Below are 13,077 nucleotides of genomic sequence, written 5' to 3' on the forward strand. Positions count from 1 at the left end.
CACAGAGTCCTCTGCTCTCCCTGGTGTCCTCAAGTCTGGAGCATTAACTGGTCAGATTGTTCCGGAGAATAAACGTCCTGTTCCCTACAAGGAAATGAGAAGTATGGACGTTTCCTGGCCGTGCCAAGCAGGGGCAGGAGGCTGGGGTCTGGTTCTCCCTTGTCCAACCTGGTGCCCTGGCTGTACCTCCCATCAGACTGGGCCTCCTCCTGCTCTGCTCTGCTCGTGTAGTCAACTCTGGTACCAGCTTCCATCTGCCAAAGCTTTTCAAATTCTCATTGACCGATATCTCCTTCCACATGGATTTTGTCCTTAAAGGTAATAATCTTGTCAGCAGAGCAGGTGTTTGGGGAGGAAACAGATGGGTGAGGTCCACATACCTTGTTTAATTAGACTAGTTTGTTTTAAAAAGTCTAATCCTATTGATTTAGTATTTATTTTCACACTTCCTGATAAGGGTTTCCCCCTGATTAAACATTTATTACTGATCTCCAGTTTTATTGCTTTAAGGTACAGAGTGTGGCCCAAACTGCTTCTTTGGGCAGCTGAGGTTTTCGTATCTCATCATAAAGTCAACTGGGGGGTAACACTCCAAGTAAACGGGAAAAGAAGGCGTGCTCTCTCGATTAGGCGCTTGATGTACACCTGCTTATTACATCTTATCCATTATTAAAACCCTCTGGGCTCTTACTGTCTCTTTAATCTGCAATAAACTAATAATACTGGAGCTGTGCTCCTGTGAAATGCAATTGTATTTGTCGATTCCTTTGCGCTTCCAGGTTTTGTTCTTAGTTGATGACACCTGGTCCACACCCACGGAGGCTCCCTGCTTCGGTGCCTTTGCTACACATGCCTTTTGTCCACATGAAGTTCATCCTCTCCCATTCATCGCCATTTCCTTGTGTTCCTCACCGCGTGGTGCTGCCCCAGCAGAGGGACGGCAGTCCCTGCTCCTGGGACAGCAGTGCAGAGGCCCGAGGAGGCCCGTGGGCTTGGCAATGAGGTGCTGGAGGGCTGGGGAAAGAACAGGTGAGAAGGGGGAGATGGCAGGTCCCTGGGGGCAGTACAGGTTAAAGGGGAGGGAAGAAAACCCAGCCTGGAGCAGGTGGAGACCTGGCACCGTGGGAAAGAGCAGTGAGGCTGAAGATTTAAGAGTAATTAAGGCAGCAACGGGTGAGAAGGTAGGGCCTGGCCAGGGGCTGCCTTGAGAAGGAAGAGGGTCTACCCCTCCGGTGCCTGCAGGGGTACACGCTCTGGTAGCAGGCTGGGAGTGGGGGATAGGCTGGAGTGGGGCAGGGAAGGGCATCTTCCCCCAGAGGAGTAGGAGAATGGCCCGGAGCAAGCAGTGTCTGGCTGGAGAGTCTGAGGGGAAGTCCAAGTTCGCCTCAACATCCCAGTGTGGCGAATGGGGAAGCAGGCCCGAGAGGGAAGGGGCAGGCACGCACCCACAGGGCCCAGGGAACTGCGGTGTTTTGTTCTTGGGCAGTGCTCAGCTGCCCAGAGGGCAGGCGCTGGGTGGACCCAGGGCTGACGTGGTCAGAGCACACGGTCAGGGGAGGGGCCAAAGAGGGGGATGCAGGGCTAAGCCGGTGGGGAAGCCGTGGAGACGCATGGGGCCTGGGAGGAAAGGGGCCTGTCGATGTGGGAGACGATGGGGAGGGTGTAGCAGAGGCGGGGTCCTCACAGGAATCCTGAGGCCAGGGTGCTGAGCAGGTGGCTGAGGTCCCCCAGGCTGATGGGTGGGGAGCACAGAGACAGCAGTGTGGGGAGGGGGTGGGAGCTTAGCATGTCCTAATGACTAAGGGACGGGATGGGTTTGGGGAGCAGGATGTAGCCCCCACCTAGTAGAACCACAAGGGTTTTGAGCTACCCCAGGGTCTAGGGGCAGGCTGGCGAGGCTAGACACCAGTCGGTGGCTCTGTTGCATCTGGCCATCCTGCCCCCGAACCAGCTGTCCCATTGGCCTTAAGGACAACCACAGGAGCAGCCCTGGGGCTTCTCTCTGGAAATGCTGGACAGCTGGGCCCAAGTCCCTGGCAGGAGACAGACACACCTGTGCAGGTGACAGACCAGGGTGTCCATCTGGTGAGCTGACCAGACACACCCATGCCCTCTGCAGGACCATGGCCCACGTGCCGGGGCTGAAAGGTTAGCCTGGGCCTGGACTTGCCGCCTCTGAGCCAGTCTCTCTAAGTACACAAGGGAGGCGCATTGGCCCCTACGGACTACTGTCCCGTGGTTGAGACCTGCTGAGTAGGACCTGGGGCTGAAAGGTCCTCTGTGCACAGGTGCAGCTGAAGGGACTTGGGGGCCAGTTTGTTCCCAGGGATGCCCTGGGCTGGGCCTTGAAGGTGGTGCGGCTTGGGAGAGCCTGGTGGGTCGGAGCCTTCCAGAAGCTTGGATTTAGCCCAACTTTGCCATGCCTTGGGCAACCTCTCCCCCTCCCTGGGCCTGGCCCCCCCCCCCCCGCCCCGCCCCGGAGGCAGACTTCAGCGGGTGAGAGAACAGCGGCAGGCAGCAGGTCCCAGGGCTGGGCGGAGGTGGTGTTGCTACAGGGGACTGTGGGCCAACCTTCCAGGTGGCTGTGGGACCCAAGAGGGCTTCCCTGCCGGGCTGGCTGAGCTGGGGCGGGGCCATCCCGGATCACTCAGTGCACGGAGACCACCACTGCCACGGGCTGTAGGGGTCTTCCCTGCCTACAACTGCCACCAGGGTGAACCAACTGCTGAGTCCCTTAGTGAAGGCCATAGGCCCATGACTCAAGTCACCCCTGGAAAATCTGAGATTCAGTTGAAAGGAGAGGCGAGTCAGGCTTAAAATAGCTAAATAAATCTTTAATATTTCTAATTGCAAATGTACAGAAATTGCACAGCCACACAGTCTTCGAACACCAACCACTTTCTCTGTACAGTATTACATAGTTAAAAGCCACGGCTGGAGGGGCTCCAGCCGAGACCCCACGTTTGCAGGTTTGTCCTTTTCACATACTTACAAAAGGGGGGCAGGGAGGTGGGGGGCCGGGGCAGCTCTGGGGGCCGTGTAGAAAAGAGAGGGGCTTTTTCCCTGGACAGTCTGCCTTCCACACACAGGCAGGCGGGAGGGAGAGAGGTGCGCCCCGGCAGATGCTCTGTGGGGGGGGGCATGGAGCTCTGGCCTTGGTCCCCCACCCCCCTCACTGGGCAGTTGGAAAAAGTCTTCACTTATAGGAAGTTTGGCAGTTTCCTTCACCCTAAACATAAAAGTTAAGCAAAAAAGTCAGGCCTCTGTGTTGGCAAAGGAGGGGAAAGCCATCTCCAGCCGGGCCTGGGCCTGGGCCTGGGCCCTTGGTCCTCCCTGAGCAGGAACTGCCTTCCCTCACCCGCTCCCTGCAGGCCCTCTGGCAGCCCGGTCCTGTCTGCAGGCGGCGTCCAAACACTAAGACCCAGGTTGTGTGTGGCCCCAGCGGGAGCCCCTCTGCTGGCCCGGCCAGGGCGCATGCCCCCTTAGCCCCACCCGCATAGCACACCACAAAGCAAACTAGCACAGGGGCAGGGAGTAAACCCCAACACCCAACCCCAGACCTCTTCTTCCTGCCCAATACTGTTCTCTAGATTAAAAAATAAAATACAGACCATCGGAGAGCAGCGGCCCCGGGCAGCCCTTGGCAGCACCAGGGCCAGAGGACTATGTACAGCCGTTAGGTGAAGTAGTTACATTACAGTCAAACACCAAGAACATTTACAAAAATGGTCAGACTTGCAATTCAGATAAAAATCTGTGAAGAGTCTGTACACTTTTACAGTTTTTGCACTAGGTAAATAAGGTTCTTGGCCTGAGAGCTCACGGCCCAGCCAAGGGCCGCCAGCACTGGCCACTGCACCGGCCTCCCACGCCTGCTGTCGGGCCCTGGGACCCCCCCATATTGCTAAGAGGCCACCAGTCTGAGGCCGCTCTATGAGGCATCACCGGGAGAGGGAGGGGTGGGGCGGGGCAGGCTCACTGGGCAGGGGGCGGCGGGTCTGGACCAGAGGACATCACTGGGGCCAGGCCCCGCCTGTGAGACCAGCAGTGAAACCAGGGCCTTGGCCCCCACAGCCATCCTTCCTGAGGCCTGTGGTCCCTTGGGGGCCGCCCTCGCCCTGCCAGCAAGTCTCTGGCCTAACTGTACTGCCGTTTCACCTCGAGCCCAGTCCCTGAGCGCCGGCCCAGGACGGGGGGGAGTTGGTGTGGTCGGGCCTCCCCCACGCCCCCTCCTGCTGGGCCCTGTGGCAACCCCTGCTCTGGCGGCATGTCTCCAGCCCCTGGGGCAGGAAGGGCTCAGTACTCTTTCCCAGGGTCTCCTCAGCTGCCTGAGGCTGAGGCAGAAGGGTGGCCCTGGCTGGCCCTGGCTCTGCTGTGGGGCGAAAACCTCAGCTCTTGTGCCCAGGGCTAGGGCTGGGGCTGAGAACAGGGAGGAACCCAGAGGGACCCAAGCTCCTGCCCACCTATGTCCCGCAAGTAGGGGCGGGGAGGGCTGAAAAGCTACAGAACAGCCTAGAGCTGAGGAAAACCGGCCCCAGCTGTGGGGGTGCCCCTCGCCTGTCTGCAGCGCCTGGGTCCTTGGCTGGGGGCCCGGGAGGGGTGAGGAGGAGGCCGGCCGCACACACGGGGCCTGGTGCAGGCCGCTGCTGTCTTGGAGAGGGAGCAAGTCTAACATCCTCCAGGGCCGCTATTTCCCATGCAGTGCGCACGCTCAATTTAAAAGGCCCCTGTGTTCCAGCAAGCGAGCAAGCGGGCTTTTGTTTCTAATGCATACTGTGAAAGGAAAAAAAATCACAGTTATCCACATTCTCAGGGCTCGTGGGCATTAGAATTTTTTTAACCACCAATCAGGAAAGATTAGCCTTTCTCTCAGGGCGAGCACCAGCGGCCACTCCCTGCAGGGCCACTGGAGGGCAAGTAGCACGCACAGTGTCGTCTGGGCCAACTCTGCCCGAATCTTTGGCTTCGGGAGCCCCAGAACGTCAGCCTGGGCCCGGGTGGCAAGTAAGGGAGGCTCCGGATCCTCCCCACAGGTGCGAGGGCCCAGAGGACAGAGTCGTGAGCCTCGCTGGGTCTTTTTGGCAGAACAAGAGAGGGAGGGGAAGGCGGGCAGTGTGGGGACAGGTACAGGTGGATGCTCGGTTCCTCACAGCAGGAGGGGTCCCCGACATGCAGTGGCAGGTGCTCAGAGCCCGGCGGGGGACACGGAACTCTGGCAGCTCCATCCTCCCCACCCTCTCCCTGCCTGCCAGCTGACCTGTCAGCTCCTGAAACCGAGGGGCACGCCCCACAGGGAGCCTGGGTTCCAGCGCTTTAACCCCCTACTGCTCCGAGCAGCTCCCTCCCTGGGGAGCATGGGGGGACATGCACTTGGCCAGGTCAGGGAGGAGAGGTGACACACACCGAACTCGATAACCAACAGAGACGCATTTGGGCCAGCCCCCTACTCCCACCAGGCTGTCCCGCTCCCGCGTGCAGTCTCTTCGGCCTGCACCCAACTCGCTTCCTGGGCGGAAGAGGGGGCTCGTGCAGCGTCGGTCTCTCGGCTCCCTCTGTGGCCGCCTCCTGGACCTCGGGCGGAGGGCACGGGAGACGAGCCTCGGCCTTTTGCCCCCCGCGCTGGGGCTGCAACTGTGGGGTGCTGCTCCCCAGGCCGAGGCCCGGCCCTGGGCCACCACAGTCCTCCCTCTCCTTGGGCAGGTTAGCAATTGCTGCTGTTTCGGAACTCGCCGTTCTCGGTAATCTGCAATTTGGTGGGGTTGGTGGGGGAGATGCCGTTACGGGCCTGCATGCTGTACCTCTCTTTCAGCTGCGTCAGGGCGCTCATGAGGCGGGCATTGGCGGCGTCCAGGGAGGCGATGCGCTTCTCCTGTGGACAGAGAGGACGTGCCATGGGTCACAGGAGGGGGAGGTGTCTCCCTGGGGCTCTGTGCACCTATCGGTGCTGGGACAGGAGGAAGGTGGCCTGGAGGAGACTCAGGGCTGGACTTGCCCCCCCTGAGCCGCAACCTGCTTAAGTCTGCCTTCCTAACGTCTCTATCACATTGCCCGTTTCTCGTCCGGAATAGGGCAGCTCCAGGGGTGTCATCCTTCAGCCACCTGAGCCCTGAGGCAGGCGCCCCGTGCAAGTGACAGTGTCACACAGTGTCACAGCTCCCGGTCAGGGTGTGCAGTTTACGGTCTGAGCAAGGCCTGGTCCTACTCCTAGGCGACTGAGAGGACAAGGAAACAGGCCTGGGTGAAGGAGCCTGGAGGCCAGAGCCTCAAACATGCCTGCCCCGTAATGCACTGGGAAGCCACGACTCTGAACAAGAGCCCCCAGCACACCCCCACTCCCTCGGGGTGCCAGTGTCAGCTCCAGCCTTCCCCACTCCCCTCCCAAGAGACCCACTCTTGGTCAGCACCCTGGAGAAAGGCAATGCCCACCAAGTTGCCCCCGTGGGAAGGAGCTGCCCCACCCCTCCCACAGCCTGTCCCAGTGAGCCCCTCAGCTCTGGCTTCTCGGGGCAGAGAGCCTGGTATGCTAGCCTTCCACGGCTTTTGCAATGAAGTGTGACCGAGATGTGGAGAAGCCAAAGTCACCTCCCTGTCCCAGGTCCTTTAACACCTGTGGCCGACCAAAGGGCCGTGCCCCCCACCTGGGCATCGATAATCTTCTGTTTGGAATCTACAGCTGCTTGCATCTCTGCGTGGTCCTTCTTCAGCTCCTCCTCCACTGACATCAACCTGTGACCAGAGATAAGAACAGTCAGGCTGGCACCTGAGGGAGCAGATGAGGAGGTGGGCGTGGGGCCCTGCAGGCACAGGATGACACTCACACCTGCACAGAGGAAGCCTGCTAGAGAGCGCCGCCTTGGGCCACAGACCGCCCACACGTGCCTGGGACAGGGGCTCTACAGCTGGCCACCAGGCACAACATGGGCTGGACCTACTCCTTCCTTATACTTTGCCCACCTGATTCTGTTCCCAAACCCCCAGAAGCCCCTGGGGCTACCCCTTTCCTGAGGTTCTTCCAGGGAGGTGGGAGTGGGTGTCAGACCCTCCCCATCCCTCAGAGCCCGGCAGGAGGGATGCAGGTGTGGAGCCATGGTTTGGGCGGGAAGACAAAGACCCTGGAGGGCTCTGGAGCTTTCTCCCGCGCTCTGTACTTGCCGAGTCTGTGCCGGGCACTCGGGGTAACGAGATGAATGAAGTGTAGCCCTGTCCCTCAAGGAGCTCACAAGGCAGCAGAGACACAGACAGACAGTAGCCATGCCCCCCACAGGAAGCTTGAGAGCCACGGGGACCAAGAGCAGGAAGGAGCTAATCGTGCTGGAGGAGGGGTGGTGGTACACACTGGACTGTACGTCTGAAGGACAAGCAAGGTCTGCAGGCAGAAACTGAGCACAGAAGACGGGTGGAGTGCCGTCTGCACGGGCTCAGAGCTGAGGTAGGGGAGGGTCTGTCCCCGGCTGCTCTTTTCCTGACACCCTTCCTGGCCTCACCCTGCTGGCCTCTCTCGCACCTGTCAACCACTCTCCATCACTTCTACTTCCCAACTCCCTTCCTTTAGCTTCTGCAGCCTGCACTCTCTGGGTCTGCCCGCTGGCTCCCAGGCCAGTGCTTGCAGACACCGTGGCCTCCTCCCCCTAGGATGCCAGGGCTCCAGAGGGCTCTGCCCCCCACCCCCGTTCTTCTTGCTCCACAAACACTTCTCAGACGAGCCCACAGCTTCATTTCCATCTTTATCCGCACCACTCTCTAGCCCAGCAGAGCAGTCCCCCTCCCTGGGCGCGCACTTGGCCCATAGCACAGGAGACACACAGGCAGGTCAATATGCTGGGGTGGGCACTGCACAGGGCTGTGGCCCTGCCAAGGCCACAGGAAGGTGGTCATGGAGCAAAGCCTGCGAGGAGGGGGGAGGGGGGAGGGGAGGGGGGAAGGACAGGGGGACAGTAGATGGTATCATCAGAAGGGAGATGACGCCGGGGGGAGACTTCGGTTTCCAGCTTGGCGGAGTAACAGGGACTGGATTTACCCTCCCGCCGTCATAGAAAGGAAACAAAACAAAACTAGAAAACCAGATAAATACAGGGGTGAGCAAAAGCAGGTTTACAGTTGTTGGCATAGAAAAAGAGGTGCAGATTTTGTTTATAATAGTTTCATTAACTCCAAAGAATAAGTTGTTCGTGTACCTACGACTGTAAACCACCTTCCGCCCACCCCTGTCTATGCAACAAAGGTTCTGGAAACTAAACGACAGGCAGCACAGTACGGTGACTCCCACAGGAAGGGACCACATGCGGGGAGTGTCCAGGTCCAACAAGGGGGGACTCGACATCAGGGTCGAGGAGACCTGGGAGGGGCAGGGAGGCGAGGCGGCTGGGATTCGCAGGACAGTGCCAGAGAGGAGGATGTTGCAGCAAGAACTCCACCTGTCTCCTTGAGGGGCTCCCTCAGGTGCCTGGCTGAGGACTGGTCTGCAAGCCTGTGAGAAAATAGCCAGGCTGGGGCAAGAACCATCAGAAAGGAGTTCACGAAACCACCCTAGGAATAGCTCGTGCTCCTTCCAAGCACAGTGGAAAGAGGTGAGAACACAGAGGCCTCTAGGGGAGCCCCAGGAGGAAACGGCCTCAAGAGAGGAGCCAGATGAGCCCTGGATTTTACCCACCCAGCACAGTCAAACAAAAGCCTCAGAAGAATGAATAGGGATTCCAAGTGACCTCACTGTGTCTCAGAACAAAGCCCAAGATATTGAAAGCAACACAAAACATCCCACACTTACATAAAATTCACAATGTCTGGCATCCAACCAAGCATGCAGAGAAGTTATATTTTAGGAAAATATAATCCATAACCAGGAAGAAAATTAATCAATACAGCCTCAGAAATGGCACAGGTGATAGAATTAGTAGCAAGGACATTAAAACAACTATTACAAACACATTCCACATGTTCAAGAAAATAGAGGGAAGCGTGAGCACAAGGAGAAGAAGTCTGGGATTGAACCCAAACACAGTCTAGAAGCGAACATACAGTATCTGAAATGAAAATGAAGACACCGAGTGGAACTCATAGCTCATTAGACACTGAAGAAGAAATGACCAGTGAACTTGAAGACTCAGTAACAGAAATGACCCAACTTAAAACACAGGAAAAAGGAAACGACGGAGCATCAGTGGGACGTGGGGGACTTAGGGCAGCCTAACGCAGGTGCGGAGGAGTCCCGGAAAACAGACCCAGAAGGTGTGGCTACACGCCCTCGGGTCCAAGGGCTCGACAAACCCCAAAACACGAAGAAAACCACGCCGAGGCGCATAATCGAATCGTTGGCAATCCATCTTAAAAACAGCCAGAGAGAAAGGCGCACTAAGCGCAGAGGAGCGGCGGCGCTGACGGGGCGCGGACTGCGGCGGCCGGTGGCCGCGCAGAGCCACACAGCACGCAAACAGCGCCGCTGCAGCAGCGGAGGTGAGTGGCTGCAGCGCACACCCTGTGGCCTGCAACGCGGGGAATACTTATCACCTGCCCCTTTAGAGAAAGTCTCTAACCACTGCCCCAAAGCAACAGCAAAGACACTGGCGAATAAACCCACAGTGAAGATAAAATAGAATCATAAAAATTACTCAATACAGAAGAGGGCAGGAAAAAAGGGACTGAAACAGTACAAATGGAAAACGAGTAGCAGGAAAATAGGTGCAAACGTAACTATATTGACAATTACATTAAACATAAGTGTTCTAAACCCTCCAATTTAAAAGGCAGAAACTACCAGATAAAAAGCAAGAGCCAACAGTAAGGTGTCTGTAAAAGAAACTCACTGTACACAGAGACACATAGGTGCGTTAGAAGTGTAAGGACGGAAAAGGACACCCCAGGGGAATACTAGTTAAAACAAGGTCGGGGCAGCTGTATTCACGCCCAACAAAGACTTCGGAGCAGGGAACGTCCCGAGAGCCAAGGAAGACGACTTCACAATGGCACGGACGGCGGTTCAGTGACAGCACGTGACAGTCCTAAGTGTGTACGCATTCCAAGGAGAGCGTTGGGCGCACACAGAGGGAAAACCAACAGAAATAAAGGGAGAAGCAGACAAATCCGTAATTATGATTAAAAATGCCCGTAATTATGATTAAAACTTCAATGCCCTTTCCTCAGTACTCGACAGGACAGCAAGGAGAAAAGCTAGGCAAGGTGATGAAGACTTGAATGCTACCAACCCCGAACCCGACCGACAGTACCATTGGGGCGGAAACACGCCAGGACTGGCTGGCAGAAGTGAATGTGCTAACTACGCCACTGAACGCAGGAAAGCAGGCGCCGCTCAGAACAGCACGACGAGGGGGAGGTGGTTCGGACGGAAGTGTCTCCGTTTTTGTGACCACGCACTTGAAGAGAGCCAAGGGCAGAGCTGGCGGTCAAGTGCACAGTGGTTTCTGGGCCCTCTCCTCACGGTAACCATTTTCCATGGGAAAAACCCACATGTGAACGAAGCAAACAAGAATTAGGAGCAGAAAAACAGGCAGTCCAAGTAGTGGGATTTGAGGAGGGTTTCTGCAGTGAGCGAAGCGTGAGGCCAGGCCAGGGAACATCCTGGCTACTGCACACCCGTGAGGCCTGTCCCCATGACGGACAGGCTCCTGTGCCGTGTAAAGGAGCAAGCTGTAAGCCCACACTGTCCCTCCTGCCCCTGGTATTACAGTCCTAAGAAAGTAAACTCCAGGGTTGGGACTCTGCGGGTTGGCCTGGAAGCTACACCTTGACTGGACCCCCTACCTACAGACATGGAGCGGGGTGTGCCCACCCGAAACACCAGCAGGGAGTGGGGGGAGGGGGGCGGGAATCAACACAGAATCTGATACAAACCATCCATAAAGATGAGAGTCAGCTTAAAACAAACACCCCCTCCCCTGGAAATCTTCCTGCATAACCCACAGGCACCTTACAACTCAGCACATCCAAACCTGGCATCATCATCCCCACACCCCCCCCCCCCGCCCCACCCAACTGCTTCTCTTCCGAAGTTCCCATCTCAGTAACGGCTCCAAGACACACCCAGATGCTCTTGCCAGAAGTCGGGATTATTCTGTCTCTTTCCTCCCTCTCACCTCCCACCTTCCACCACTGAAAGGAACTGACATTCATTCCGACTTTTCCTGCCCTGAACTGGGACCTCATCGTCTTTCTTGGCACCCCCAATCCAGCTTCCCCTGAGTGTTTACCAAGAAGCTGTGACTCCTGCAGTTTCCATCTCGAGGAGCTGGTCTCGGCTGCCCTCACTTCTGCCAGGCCCCACTCTAAATTCTACCCCCAACACACTCTCCATGCTGCCTCCTACCCCCAGGTCCGTACCACACTGTCCCCACCACCTGGGACACTCTCCTCCTTCCTGTCCATGCATCCTGCAGCTGATTGGCCCCTGCCCTGCCCAGCAGCCTCCTGGAGGGCAGTGTGGGGCCGGGGCTGGAACCAGAGCAGGAACAGGGCACCCGCACCTGCTGATGATGCCTTTCATCTGGATGTCCTTGTCCTCCTGCTGCCGCCGCAGCCGCTCCTCGCCCTCCTCCAGCCGGGCCTGGTACTCCAGCACCAGCTTCTGCGTCGTTTCCTCCTGGCACTTGAACAGGGTCTCATACTCCTCCAGCTTCTTGGTGGAGATGCGTAGCTTGTCCTGCAGCACCGCCAGGTCCTGCCGGGAGGGCAGCGTGCCATGGGCACAGCAGCCGGGACAGAGAGCATGGCCTTAGGAGCTCGGGAGACGGCACAGGGCAGGAGGGCGCCCAGGCCGGCCTGCCCTGGGACCGTCACCATCCCAGCTCACTACCCGCAGTGAGGGGCAGTGGAGTCTGCCGCCTATCGGGGGCTCTCGCCACACCGGGCTCCGCCCCCCAGCCTGACCGCACAGCTATGAGGGGACGATGACTCAGAAGTGAGGGTTTAACTAGGGTTTTTAGCTTTTTATAGCAAACAAAGGCTAAGACACTCTGACTTATGTCAGGGAGACCTGGCGACGCCCTGTGAGATGAGGCCCTACAGGAGTGGAAACAGGTCCCGAAGGCGAAGCGCCCCGGGCACATGGAGGGCAGTGACTGCCCGGCAGGGTAAGGTCCTAGCCTCTCTGCCTCTATCTGACCTTACGGCCAGGGCGGCAGTAGGGGGAAGTAGGAGAGAGGGGTTCAGGGCAGGGTGGCCCCGGCATTCTGGATCTGACTCAGCCCAGCACACTCAGCCTTTGGAGAAGACACAGATGCGTAAGGCAGCAAGAGAAGCGGCAAGCTGGGAGGCTGTGTGGGATGGACAGAGAGGCAGGGTGAACACTGGAATCAGGGGCTTGGGGCCAGGGTGCCAGAACACACGACTGGGGGGGGGGGCAGGAAGAGCCTCTCCTTGAGTCCCGGGGGCAACAGGAGCCCACCTTAGCCAACACTAAAGGACTGTCCTGAAGTCCGGAGACAGCAAAGCCGAGAGATCCAACCCCACCTCAAGTGTCATCCCTGAAGCAAAGCTGGACCCCCAGGGAAGCCTGGCTCCGGGGGAAATGGTCCTGGCCCCATCCCAGGTCTTCTGCTTAGCTGGCCAGAGGGGTGAGGGAAGGGCCTGACAGAGGCAGGACCGGGTGTCCAGGGAGCTCAGGGAACAAAGGCATCCTGGATTTGCCTGTGAGGGCTAGTAGCAGAGGGTGAGAAAAAGCAGCAGCTGATTCAGCCAAGGGACACGAGGAGAGGGGGCACTCCAGCTGCAGCTGACCCTTAGAAAGGCACCGAGGCTGGCCCCAGGTTCACGCAGGAGCCTGGGGTGAGGCCGGCCCTCCTTGCTCCCCAGCCAAACTCTGGCTCTCAGAGCACCGTGCCCCATGTCCCCTGGTCCCCTTCACGTAATTATGGTGAAAGCAGGTGGGAGCGGTGGACCGAGGGGGTGGTGGAGGTGGCGAAATGCAGCATGGACACGGACCTCGCCCCAGGCCAGGCAGAGGGGGAGCTGCCATCTGATCGCCGCGTCCCTGCCTAAGAGGCTGCCACAGGCTTTCCTGGGGCCCAGGGGGTGAGGGGGTGAGGTGAGCGGGGAAGTGACTGCTGGCTGGGGCCTTGCAGGGGCAGA

At 58.2% G+C, this 13,077-nt stretch overlaps 1 protein-coding gene across 11 annotated transcripts in view; it reads right to left on the reverse strand.

The window, feature by feature from the left end:
• Window positions 1-2,813: 2,813 nt before the first annotated feature.
• Window positions 2,814-13,077, reverse strand: part of DAB2IP (DAB2 interacting protein) — a 182,892-nt gene continuing 172,628 nt past the window's right edge. For 8 of the 11 annotated variants that reach the window (XM_053921048.2, XM_053921035.2, XM_053921062.2 and 5 more), the window contains 3 exons: window positions 11,475-11,668; window positions 6,639-6,726; window positions 5,616-5,869 (listed from right to left, as the gene is read on the reverse strand). In XM_053921048.2, coding sequence (XP_053777023.1) covers window positions 5,702-5,869; window positions 6,639-6,726; window positions 11,475-11,668 — 450 coding nt within the window. In that variant the 3' untranslated portion in view covers window positions 5,616-5,701. Of the gene's footprint in view, window positions 4,774-5,615; window positions 5,870-6,638; window positions 6,727-11,474; window positions 11,669-13,077 lie in introns of those variants that run through there. The other 3 variants (XM_053921061.1, XM_053921050.2, XM_053921059.2) reach the window with 1 other exon arrangement.

This window comes from Desmodus rotundus, chromosome 1 (genome assembly GCF_022682495.2).
Source record: "Desmodus rotundus isolate HL8 chromosome 1, HLdesRot8A.1, whole genome shotgun sequence".
NCBI classification, from domain to species: domain Eukaryota; kingdom Metazoa; phylum Chordata; class Mammalia; order Chiroptera; family Phyllostomidae; genus Desmodus; species Desmodus rotundus.